The sequence below is a fragment of the Stegastes partitus genome, unplaced genomic scaffold (assembly GCF_000690725.1).
Source record: "Stegastes partitus isolate 25-593 unplaced genomic scaffold, Stegastes_partitus-1.0.2 Scaffold76, whole genome shotgun sequence".
Taxonomy (NCBI): Eukaryota; Metazoa; Chordata; class Actinopteri; family Pomacentridae; genus Stegastes; species Stegastes partitus.
In genome coordinates this window covers 303241-315927 of record NW_007577807.1, presented here as the reverse complement: position 1 = coordinate 315927, position 12687 = coordinate 303241, and the positions used below count along the sequence as shown (strand labels likewise).

The following is a 12687-nucleotide window of genomic DNA, read 5'->3' as shown; positions in this document are numbered from 1 at the left end:
TGAAAGTGATGAATGCAGTAACTTATATGACGTGTAGGTGAACTCACCCCAGTGTATCCTGCTCTACCTTCACTTGAAGGTAAACACATATTCTACTATTGCAGTGTTATATGATTATGTTCGAATGCACCTGCAGGAAAAGATCTCTCCGACTTCTCGAGAAGGTTGTTGTCTCGTGCACAATCATGTTTAAGGTGATTATTTGATTTATGGTCTTGGTGCTTCTCAGTGTAACGTGCAGTAGATTAGCTGGACATATGTGTCTTAGCTTTATAACACACAGAAATAAAGAAGAGATTCTTGACATGATATTTTGCAAAAAAGTTTAAATTTTACAGGGTAAACATTGGACATCATAACAAATGGAATATCAGCAGTGCTGTAGGATTGGGTTTAACTCGTGTGGCTGTAATTCTGTGCAGACTTCAGATTCTTTCAGGGACTTTCTAACAACATAAGCTTCAGATTGTAATGAGGCAGAGCGTTCCATGATGAACAGGCGACTAGTAGTAGCAGTTGTGATTGAAACGTCGCTGTATGTGCACATCGTACGACCCGTCTCTTGCACTAAAAAGCAATGCAAGCATGATGATAATTACATGAGCCTGTAACACGTCTGTAGCAGTCCTGCCCTCACAAGCTCTATACGATTGTGCACCGTCCACTAAGAGGTTGGTCCTGCTCAGTATAGAGCAGGGAGAAGTCTCCCGTGTTTAACATGTATGAGGGAAGATAATCACATTAGGAATTGCACTGATTGACAGGAAGCATCCTCGTTACACCTCCACCAGCGGCAGCAACTTGGCTGTAAGCATTCAAACGTCCACTGAAACATGCACCGCTGAGACGTCTACAGGCTCGAACAAATGAAGCAGAAATCATCTGGAGCTGCTACAGTAGCTTCACGTGATCTCAGACCAGTGGTTCATATGTTTACAGTTATTTTTGTCAGAGCTTTATCTGGTGGCCCCTGACTCCCCTCTGTGGCTGCCGTCCTCCACCGCCTCGCTGCCTCCCCGTGGAGAACCCTCGGAGGTCCAAACACCTTTGGTAATGAAACAATGCAGATACGGTATCGGTCACCGGCCGCCATCGTTTTATGATAGATTTGAAAGAAATGTCAGCTGTCAGTCAACGTGTGCTGATGTATTGGCCAGAGCTCCTCTATAGGGCACACCTCATTACAATTGAGCGGTCGGTTCACAAACAAAGCGTTTTCAGAAGCGTCTTTGCCATCTGTCACGCTGTGATAGGCTCCCATTTTATCACACTGACATGGAGACGTGTGCATCACCCGAGGACCACTCCCATCACCCGACCTCTCTGCTGTCTTACTCCACCAGTCTGCTTGTTTGTTGTTTGCAAACTGGAGCTGCATAAATCACAAACCGACATTGCAATATTATTTTTTTCTGTGATATACTTTTTGTTCTGAATTGGGGAGAAAAAAACAAACAAACAGATTACATGAATAACTTTATTTGAAAATCATGAATCAAGCCAGAACGATTGGGGTGATTTTGTAGGAGATTGCATCTGCATAGAAAATAGAATAAACTAAAATAAAAGCCTGATATTAAGCTATTTGGACCCTTTCTCATGTGGCTACCACAGTGTTTGTTTTAGGTCAACATCATCCTTATCGTAGCCCAGAAATGTCAGAACAGTCAATGTGTTTTGTTTTGTTTTTTTTTTTTTAATTTCATGCAGCCAAATCTTTCTTTTCAGTCTTCCTTTCCTCTTCCTCGCTCACTTTGCTGTGCACATGTGGAGCTTGCATGTTGACAAACTTTGTGTCTTGTGAATGAAGCTTAAAAATCTCAACAGTTCCAAGAAGCCCTTAAATGCGACTACATTACGTTCCATCAAATAGACTTCTCCTGAAGATTAAGCACAGAAAATGAGAACTCTGGGAGGTTTTCTTTTTCATCAAGCAGCGAAAACAAGTTGCAGCACGACTTACTTCGCCTCCCTTCACATTAAACTCGCTATGTACCAGGTGCATTGTGCAGCACTGGTGCTCAGTGAGTGTCATTTTTCCGGCGACAGTTGTTTAAATCACACAAACGTCCTGATGCGTTTTGAACCTTTTACTGGTACCTGTAATGCCGAATCCAGATCCGATTCTCGGATTCCTACTGCTTGGTACAATGAGCAGGGACTTAAAATGAATCCATAAATAAAAGCAATGCTGTTTTCTTCCTATATAGTCCTTATGTGGGCTACTGAAACACTATTTTTGCCCGCTAACTTCCTGATGTTGATGACGCTGGTAAAGATTTTCAGCTTCTGGGATCTGCTGCTGACAGACGGCCGGTGGTGACGGCGGCGGCGGCGGTGGCTGAGCGGGGGTCAGAGTGTGTAGCCGACCAACAGATCGAACGCTGTGATGGGGCCAATGTGCCTCCCGTGTCTCGCTTTGGATTCTGTCGCACGTTGTGTTGTTTGTGCAGTTCTTATTGACGATGAACCGGAAGAGAGTAAACGCAGCAAAGCAACAGTCTGCTCCTTAGTACTGTGCAGCTTTCCCAGAGTGTTCAGCCCAAAGCCCGAGACATAAGTCTTTTAAAACAGAGCGCATATACTGCACATAGTTTCAGTAATTCCCTACAACCACCAGGTGCTGCCTTTATTAAAATATTATACATGTAAGAGGAAATATTGTCTTCGTAGAGATTTTTCAGACACAGATGAATGTTGTTTCGTGTTCTCCTGAGTGTCTCCAGCAGCAGGAAGGTGTGTGTGATGCTGAGTCTGAATAAACCGCAGTGTGTGCTCATGGTAATGAAGGAACACCCGATTGAGTGACGTGTGTTTGGCTTCAAAACTCTTATTTGTAGAATCAGCACATTGTTGGTTTTGTTTACAAAAATACAGAAATGTCCTCAGCCTATCGTTTGTGCTCCCACATGTGGCTTCAGTGTGGCATGAGAAACCCACCAGATGTAACTCACCTACATGTCTGTAGTAAGGGATCGGTCTGTTTTTTTTAAGTTTGTCGATGTGCCCTGACAGAACACGAAGAAACTAGATGACTTGGAAACGCAGCATTACATGAACAAAGAAGAAAAATAAGGGTGGGAGTCTAATAACACGGGTTTCACTGGCACTCCGGCGGTGATAGGCATCAGGTGAAGCCCGGCGCAGTGTGTGGGGCTGTAACAGGAGGTCAGCAGTTAAATGAACTTTTGTTCCATTTTACTGAGAGGAGCCTTCATCTGCATTGAGCTAGAAGTAATGAAAGTGTGGTGGAGCATTGAAGATTGATGCCAAGGAACTCCCTCTTCCCTCTGCTTTTTACCCTCTCTCATTCATCTATAAACACTCTGCCTCCTCTTCCCTGCCTCGCTGTTTTCTGCCGCTTTGCTTTATGCCTCTGCAGGAGCTCCTGTGCCTTTTTCTCCCGATTGTAGCTGTCTTCTGTCCTCTCCAGGACTCACTGTGCATCTGCCTCATCCTTTCCCACTTAGAGCTGGAGCCGTTCTTCAACCTGCTTTAAAAAAAGAAAGAAAAAAAAAAAAGGATCCTCTACCTGAACAAGGACAATCCAGCAAATATTTAGAACGTTTTAAGACGGGATCAGGCCAGCCGCGACGCCCAGTGATCCAATCCATGAGTCGTCATTTCTGCATAATTCGGACTCAGCATTCATTCTGATCTCGACTGGGAACTTGTAAAGTTTGGCGTCTTGCATTGTTGTAATTACACTGATGGCGATGTTGAACTACTCAGACGTGTGTGTGTGTGTGTGTGTGTGTCTGCGGGAAGCGTGTCCAGATTGATGTGAAACGCTCAGAAACACAAAGCATCGAGTCCATCAACATGCTGATCTTTGTCGAGGAGGACTCGGGAGTCTCGAGGCTGGATCACGCCCATCTCTGACCTCTGCCTTTATTTTGCTCTGAACTACACACCTGTGAAGTTTCTTGACTGTATCTCGTCTGTTGCATTGATAAAATCTGCCCACAGTCGTCCAGATAGACGGGCCCACCTAGCGTGTCTGTGGTACAGTGGTGGTGTTGGGTGTTGAAGGAGGTTCATGGTAGGAGTAAACAAGCGGCTAGACTGGCTCTTGAAGGCTTTTCTCCTCTCGACCAAGTTATACCTCCTCTCCACCTACGTTCATCCACAGCAGGATGACGAACACTCTGCTAAGAGACGGAAGTTTATGGTTGCAAAATGTGCCTTTGAGTGGCCATTAGGCATCTCTTCTGTTCAGGTGTGTCTGGATTTCCTCTCCTCTTTCTGCTTGTGTATTTGAAGGTATTGACCTGAACACTCACTGACTGGTCGCGTGGTGATGCGGTAAAGACGACGTCATTGGTCTGTCAGCATGCTGAGGTGTTGATCTCTGGTTCTATTCTGGTGTATGTTTTTGGACTATGTGCAGTGACTGCCTCTGTCAGGGGTAAGACCTGAAATGCAAACAGAACAAATGGTGACAAACAGCACAAACACAAAAGACACGAATGTAAAAAGTAAATATTATAAATATCAGTTGCTGCTATAATATCTGATCCTGTAATAAATGCTGGATGACTTTATACAAAAAGTCTCCAAATTATACCTCCAAAATGTCACACTTAGTAAAATTAATGATTATTATTGTATTTCTTGGTTCATTTAGAAAAAGAGATGACATGAAACTCACCTTTCTTCTGCTCTACAGCGTCTTACACAATCACAATAGTAGCTCAGGAATAATTGGATAAAAACACATGCATTATATCTCCTGTTCAAGGACATCTGAGAATCAGAAATAATGAAGGCTGGCTATGGATTAATACACTCTCTCCTCTTAAGAAATGTTTTGGTCTTATCCATCACTTATTAAATCACTGGCTTTCATGTTGCCATCATTTCCTCTCATATGTTCTTTCTTCTTCTTCCCTTTGCTTTGAAGCAGTTTGAATAAAATGACAACTTTTCACAGAATAATAACCTAAAAGTTTGACTTCCAGTCTGATGCATTTTTACTTTTCTTTATTTATTTTACCCTTGGCGGTTATCGATTCAGCAGTTCATTTGCCCATTTATGGTGAAATTTGACAATAAAGCTTGTGAAAAGCCCGGTTAAACTTGACGACATACAGACACTGGCAGGGAGGTTTTATGCAGCAGCTGATCTCCAGTCAGTCGTCTTAGACACAGTCTGTTCTCATGCATGTGATGCCGTCCGTGGTGAGGTTTAATGGTGCTGTTTAGGAGCTGTATTGACCCCAGAGTTGGGTTTACAGGGAAAAACACAACCAACACACCATCACCACTGTTCACACACACACACACACACACACACACACACGCTGCAGAAACACACATCCAGTACTTAGCTCAGTGCCTCGGCCTAACTCGCCTTCTCTCAGTCACATTAATATGTGTAAATGCATTGCAGCACCCTACGGTGCTTTTACTCTTCATAATTGTGTGCTGAGAGGCTCTGGTCAGTCAATTTGCCCAAGTAGCTTTTAACCACATTTATCACATTTTCTGCTATATCCAGCACTGATGTAACATCCATTACTTTAAGTCAAATGAGCAGTCTTAATCTGACCCAGGTGGCTGATACCAGGCTTTTAACACATGCTGCCTGGGATGGCTGCAGATAAGTCCAGTACAGACTGCATATGTCAACGTACATTATCATAACTACCCATGTTCACATTTCTGAGTATTCAGTGTGTGGGAATGTATTTCTTGCAAAGATGTGTTAAATTTGCACAGTTCTTGTTGTAATAAATAATGACCAAATGTGTGGCACAGGAGAAGAATCTTGTCAAGTGAGAATGATTTGATTGTTTGCACTGAATAACTCACCATTTAATGATACGATGAGCTGTAGTAAAGGTTAAATGAGGTAGAAACTACAGAGTTATGTTCAGGATCAGATCATAGTTTGGGCTGAAATGCAGTGAAGATGAGAGACCCATCAATATGAGCTCTATTACAATTATATACCATCAGCTTCATCTGCCTGATCGGCTCTGTGCCTTCTTGCATTGTGCAGCAGTGACTGAAGATGGAGGTTTAAGGTTTGGGTTTGAGGCCAGTGTCTGTGTGTAGTTTGTTTCTTTGCCCCAACAATGATTTTGCCATCCCAGGAACAATTTCAGAGACTCTGGAACTTCATGCTGGTGTATATTGATAAAAATGGGAGAATGTTAAGTGTATAAATAAAAACAACATTCATTTGATGTCTGCTCCAGGCGACATCATGGCGTACAGGAAGGTGTGCGATGCCCAGGGCGGCCCGCTGGTCGGTGAGGTTCTGCACTGCTCTGGAGGCTTGGACCTGGACTGGGACCTGGACAAGGAGGAGCTGCAGGAATCGGGACCAAGCATGGACCGCATGCAGATGCAACACGTGGACTGCCAGAGATCAGGTAGGACTTTGTGATGCACTCACAATTTTCCATTGCATTTATGCTGGATAGGGTATGTTCACATTTTTTAAACATATTTTTGGGCCAATTTTGATATAAAATCATGATGTTTTCCTGCCAACAATAGAGCCGCAGTGACCACGAGATCCCACTTGCTGACGTGTTGGCAGGGCCGGCCCTGACCCATTTGGTGCCCCAGGCAAGATTGTAGTTTGCGCCGAGCATCACAGTGAATTTCACTCCTAATGTTCATACAGTAACACAAACTGTATGCATGTATTCAAATTTTTATTTAAGTATAAACAACACACTAAATGAAACTGTGTAAACAAGTCTTTGTGACACTCCCCGGCTATCTGACGTGTATTCAGGCCACGCTCGCCGATAGGGGGGACAAACGGGTCTGTTGTCCCGGGCCCAGAACTGGACCCTCATTGAATTATGGATTTTTTTCCCCAAAGAAGGGCTATTAATGGAAAGAAACAATATTTGAGTTAGAAGTTTTAATTTGTTTTCGTCTGAACTGTTCTTAATATCTTTGGAGTTGCCCTCCACCCCCACCTCTAACATAAAATGGTTTGGCCCCTGATCAACATCTGATGTCCTTTTATTGGAAGTTCGGATTTTGCACTTCAGCACCAAGTCTGGTGCTCAGAAAAGGAAAAAGAAGAGAAAAAGAGAGGAAGAAAATAGAGGCCTTAGAGATTTGCTTAAAAAATACTTCAAAAAAGGTGGGGACAGATGCTGGAACTAGTAACGTCAGCGTAGAGCGAGGTAAGAAACAGCGTAGCCAGCCTTTGTCAGCCTTGTAATGTAATTTGGCTAGCTCTTAGTATCCATTAGCTATGATAAACATCCTGACAAAACACGTGTTTTTTTTGACAGAAACGGACGAGTCTTGTCCAGGGCCCAGGGAAGGCTGTCAGCTGGCCTGATTCAGGCAAATATTTAACCACAAGCGCCGATGCAGGTCCTCTACCGTCGTCTTCAGACGGTTCACTAACGTCTTAACTGCTAACGTTAGCAGCTAACGTCTTTGCTGCTAACGTTAGCAGCTAAGACGCTAACGTCTTCGCTAACGTCTTCGCTGCTAACGTTAGCAGCTAAAACGCTAACGGAACGTCTTTACTGCAAACGTTCGCAGCTAAAACGCTAACGTAACGTCTTCGCTNCGCTAACGTCTTCGCTGCTAACGTTAGCAGCTAAAACGCTAACGTAACGTCTTTACTGCAAACGTTAGCAGCTAAAACGCTAACTTAACGTCTTTGCTGCGAACGTTAGCAGCTAAGACGTTAACGTCTTCGCTAACGTCTTCGCTGCTAACGTTAGCAGCTAAGACGCTAACGTAACATCTTTGCTGCTAACGTTAGCAGCTAAGACGCTAACGTAGCGTCTTTGCTGCTAAAGGTAGAGAAACTGCATCGGCGCTTGTTGATAAATACTTGACTGAATACATGTCAGTTAGCCTGGCAAGCTTGTGGCGCCCCCCGTGGATGTCGGCGCCCTTAGCATTTGCCTATACTGCCTATGCCTAGGGCCGGCTCTGCGTGTTGGACCAGCCAGACCTAATGAACACACAGCTGAAAATGCTGTGGACTAAAATCCTGCGTGTAAAAGTAATACAGCAGCAGTTGCAGCTTGTATTACACGACGATGCATTTTTTAGTGTGTTAACTAATACGGCTGATCTCAGAACAGCACGACGTGATTAGGAAGAGTTGATTTGTTTGTTCTGCTAAGAGGACAATCGCAGCTCATATTAAATGTAAATGTATACCGTCTGATTGGTGTCAGATCAGTTAACATGATGAGTCTGTGAATTATTTATTAAACATTTCACCACATCAGTGAGAATCCACACATTTCAACACGAGTGTCAAAAACTGCCACAGGAGTAAAAGAATAAATAAAACTCATGTCAGATCGGATTAATGTTCTCCTCTTCTGGAACATGATGTTTGCTGCTGTGATGCTTTAAAGCACTAATGACGGTTTCTCATGATGTATGTTTTAACATATTTATGATGCAAACATAATTCAGTGTTTTTTGTGTAACTTTCACAAGAATCAATCAGAAACTCTCGCACACAACAATATTGTGTTCGATGTGAGAATGTTAACAGTCCAGAAGCTGCAAAAGGTAGAAACCTCAAACGTATCCTGGAGCTGGACTCGAGTTCCTCGGATTTGGAGGATTCTGTTTTAAATTGTGCCTGAAGGTCTGTATCAGCGGTAGATTTCTATTCTCTCAAATGCCCTCTCAAGCAAGCAGGCGGATCGTTTTAAAGCTCCACTGTAAACTCCTAATCATTAAGTATTTAGTCTTTTTTTAAGAATTAGAAGTTTGTTTTCCCACCACAGCCAGAGGATGGTCTGTGCCTCCAGTAGAAACAACAGCTAAGCTAGCGGTGGTCTTTACATTTTGACTTCTTCTCACTACTCGATGATCACAGTATTGAAATTTGTGTTGGTTTTCATATCATTGTGATCTCAAGATGATCCATAAATTCTTCTGATCGTGGTTGAAAACTCAAAAAGTTAACAGTGTGCTTGTTCATAGTGGTGACTGGAGCAAAATGCTAATGTCAGCGTGCTCACAATGACAATGTAAAGTCATTATAGTGCCAACTACATGTATCATCTTAGCTTAGCATGTGTAGCATCATGCTGTGTTAAGTCACGTTTGCACTATTCCTCAATGATTGTAGAGTTAGATGAGAAAGTTGAAAGGCCACCAGAGGATCCATACTTCACCCTGTGATGAACATGAATGTCTGAAATGTTGAGACAATTCAATTAAAACTACAAAAGGCCGCCTCATGCTGCAGTTAGAAGGATGATGTTCGGAGATCAGCAAAGTCAGGTGGCTTCAGTGTTACAAGCAAATGAGCAAGAACCTCATATGGTAATCATCTGCTGTGGGGCGACCTCTGCCAGAATGCAGGGCTCCCAACTGTGACCACAATCACATATTCATATATTTTTGTTAAAATTAGGTGTCATTCATACAATGGTAGTTATTAGGATGTTCTAGTGTCCCTCCATTCACAGGTACCTACTGTCCTAGCTGTCATACTGTAAAGTTCTTTTCTTCCTTTCTGGGTCAATCAGTCTCTCCCGACCTGATCCATGAAATAAATATTTCAGCTGTTGCTTTTCTCCTAAGTGATCTAAAGGATAATTATAATTGAAAAAAAAAGAAAAAAAGTTGAGTGCCAGTGCAGGCAGAAACCTACTGACTGCACCAGTAAAGAAGAAAAGTTCTTTGCTCAATCAAAACAGCTAATGCAGTAGAAGGACACGACAATTAAAAAAACTATTATTTATGATTACAATTTTGGCTTCCTACAATTACATGAACCTGACTGACATCCCTTGGTTTCAACTTTGCTAAATCTGACGTTACAGAATCTTATTTGACTCTTTTGAAGGTATTTTATGTCACACATCTGTTAAAATGTTCAAGTGTTTTTGCAAATATTAAGTCTTAATTTCATGTAAATCTTAACATCAGAGCAAAACAACCAAATTATGTGCAACAGTTGAGAAATCAGTCTCTGTCGCTGCAGACTGTTGAGCTTAATCTACACTTTCTGTCACTGCTATGACTCTCAGGGTGTTCAGACGCCGGTCCCGACCCCGACCCTGAGCTGATGGAGCCCATCCAGCCGTCTGTCTCGGTTTCACCACATGGACGGTTTGAACGCCTCCAGGAAGATCCCAACTACATCTCCCACTTCACCAGAGCTCCTGGCCATAAGGGCCAAAGACGGCTCCACTGTTTCCTCGTCAGGTAATTCAAGGACTGCTGCAGAAGCCTTTGTAGGTCAGAACGTCCTCCCTTCAGATATTGTGGGTACATACAACAACTATATCATATTGTAGACATCCATCTAAAAGTCATCAGATGTCAACAACATTACACATGAGACCCTTGCACTTCCATCGCAGCTAAAACCTCATGAGTGTTTTCATCCAGTTGGTCAAAACTAAGAAGGCAGGGTCATCTAAATGGCATCTGTACTATGGGCCCAAAGGACCAACTTTAGGTTTGTTTTTCATCGAGGCAGTCTTAGAGAGAAGCCTTGTTTTGGCTGATGGTAATTTACTGAACTCTTTCTAATTAATTTAATCACTACCAGAGCAGAGAAGAGATCAATGTAACAACAGGGAAGGAATTCAACTTAAATAGCTTGTTTCCTACTTTTGTTTTTGCACAACTATTCACATGCTTTCTGTGTCATACATACAACACTAATCCTGTTTTATTATGGAACCTGCTCTTTTTATGAACGTTGTGCCTCAAACCATGAACCAGTTTTCATATCAGCATGACTATAAATGTGGATATTGGTCTTTTCCTTCCCATAAATACAATTGCAGGTAGAGCTTACCCTTACTCCTTGTCCCCTCACATATCATCTAACATGACACGAGTGGTCGCCTACTCTCATGTCATCATCTAGCCAATATATATCTCTATTACCCCACTCATTGGCATTAAAATACCGCACAAGATAGGTTGAGAGTGACGCCTGAGTAGCCCTAGAACAATCCCAGACACCCATCCAATTGACACAGCACCTGCCAGGATGGAGAAGTTGTACGTTATCTCGATAAGTGCCACTACAAGGTACTTGAAGTCAAGGTCTGTCTCTACCACCAAAACCGACTCAGTTGCTATAAAAAGATAATAGCAGCCTACGAAATGTGAGACTGTACATCAAGCACCGGCATTGTCTCACCTTTGGAGTGCTAGATGTACTTGAAGGACTCTATTGGCCAGTGTTTCAAGGAAAGACTTCTTAAGACAGACCATTATATATATATATATATATATATATGATCTGTTGAGCGAGAGTTTCATTCTTGACCTTGGCAGTTTGATGAAAATGTCTTAGCTCAAGGTCCAAAGTGGTGAAAGCTCAGAAGAAAAGCTGGTAAGTGGCCATAATATGATCTCTTGACCTTTCCCTTTGTATTTTCCTCCACATAGATACCTCCTAGCAGGGGTGGGACTTTTTGTCCTCGGCGTTCTGATTGGCTGGTTCACTCACACGTCTTCCGTCAAACCACCTGTCCAACCACCTGACAGCTCCGATCTGCTTGAGGACCTTCTGAGACGAATCACAGCCGACAAGATCGATGCGCTTCAGAGGTAGGCTTCCAACTTCCACATTTCACTGGAAGAGTCACATGTTTGGTGACGGTGGCAGTCAAAGGAGCGTGGTCACAGATCGACTGTCATGAAGGCACTTTTTAGCTCATGCTGCTTTGCAGTAAGAATGAGGTACTGAGGGGTTGCAAAACAAATGTAACAGCTGTGTTGTGCTTTTTTAATTATTATTTTTTTTAATCTCAAAGCAGAAAATTGAGAGTTGTCTTTAGATAAATGCCTCTTTCCTCTACACACTCAGGGAGGAAAGGTTGGTAAGTTGAGTTGCAGAGGCTGGTTGGCAGATGAACTGAGTCTGAGAATGGCTGGGGGAGCTGAGCTTGGAGATTCCAGAGAAACAGATGGGGACTCAGCTGTATGGTTGAGGAGGAGGTCTTAGGGGAAGCAGCAACGTTGGTCTCAGTTTGTCCAGTAGAAGCAGAAACATTCCTAAAGCGGAGGTTGGTCGAGGCGATACTACCAGGTGTACCGGTGGAGCAATGTGGCGGAGAATGGAGAGTCAAGGTGGGGTTTATATGCTGCAGGAGGTAGACTCAGGTGTGTCTGATGCATGCCAACAGGAAAAAGTAGGTCGCCACACCCAGGCACACAAACACACACTCATATACACACCAAGACAGGCAGGGAGAGAGAGAACTGACAAGAAGCACTGAGATACTGCCAGGATCGTGACATAACTAAGTAGCTTTAGTTGCCTAAATCAAACTAAGCCTCAATCACTGAGGTTCCAGTCATGCAATTAAACTTTATGTCACAGTAATCTGTTGTGTAAATAAAAAAAACACAGTGCTTTTGTTCTTCTGTTATGTAGATGTCAGATCACAAAGAATACCAGACAAACAGCCTATTCTGTGCTTTGTGTATAGTTTTAAGGACGACGAGAGAAAAGCAAGAAAGACACAGATGTGAAAATAAAAGAGGATTTGTGGAAGGTGGTATTGCAACGCTGTTATGATGGAGCTGAGTGGAATAGATGCTCAGAGGAGGTGACAGGGAGCATTGAAAACAGACAGCGAGGATCATAGTTTGATGCCCCCTAAAGTCTGAGATCACCATTATCTACCCTTGTTGCTTTCTAGCCCGGCACTGATCTATTTCTATCCAAAGACACAGAGCGAGAGAGAGAGAGAG

At 43.0% G+C, this 12687-nt stretch overlaps 1 protein-coding gene across 1 annotated transcript in view; it reads left to right on the top strand.

The window, feature by feature from the left end:
• Positions 1-6211: 6211 nt before the first annotated feature.
• Positions 6212-12687, top strand: part of naaladl2 (N-acetylated alpha-linked acidic dipeptidase like 2) — a gene marked incomplete at its 3' end in the record, with an annotated part of 308732 nt that continues 302256 nt past the window's right edge. The window contains exons 1-3 of the mRNA XM_008276546.1: positions 6212-6380; positions 9996-10173; positions 11377-11538. Coding sequence (XP_008274768.1) covers positions 6212-6380; positions 9996-10173; positions 11377-11538 — 509 coding nt within the window. The remainder of the gene's footprint in view (positions 6381-9995; positions 10174-11376; positions 11539-12687) is intronic.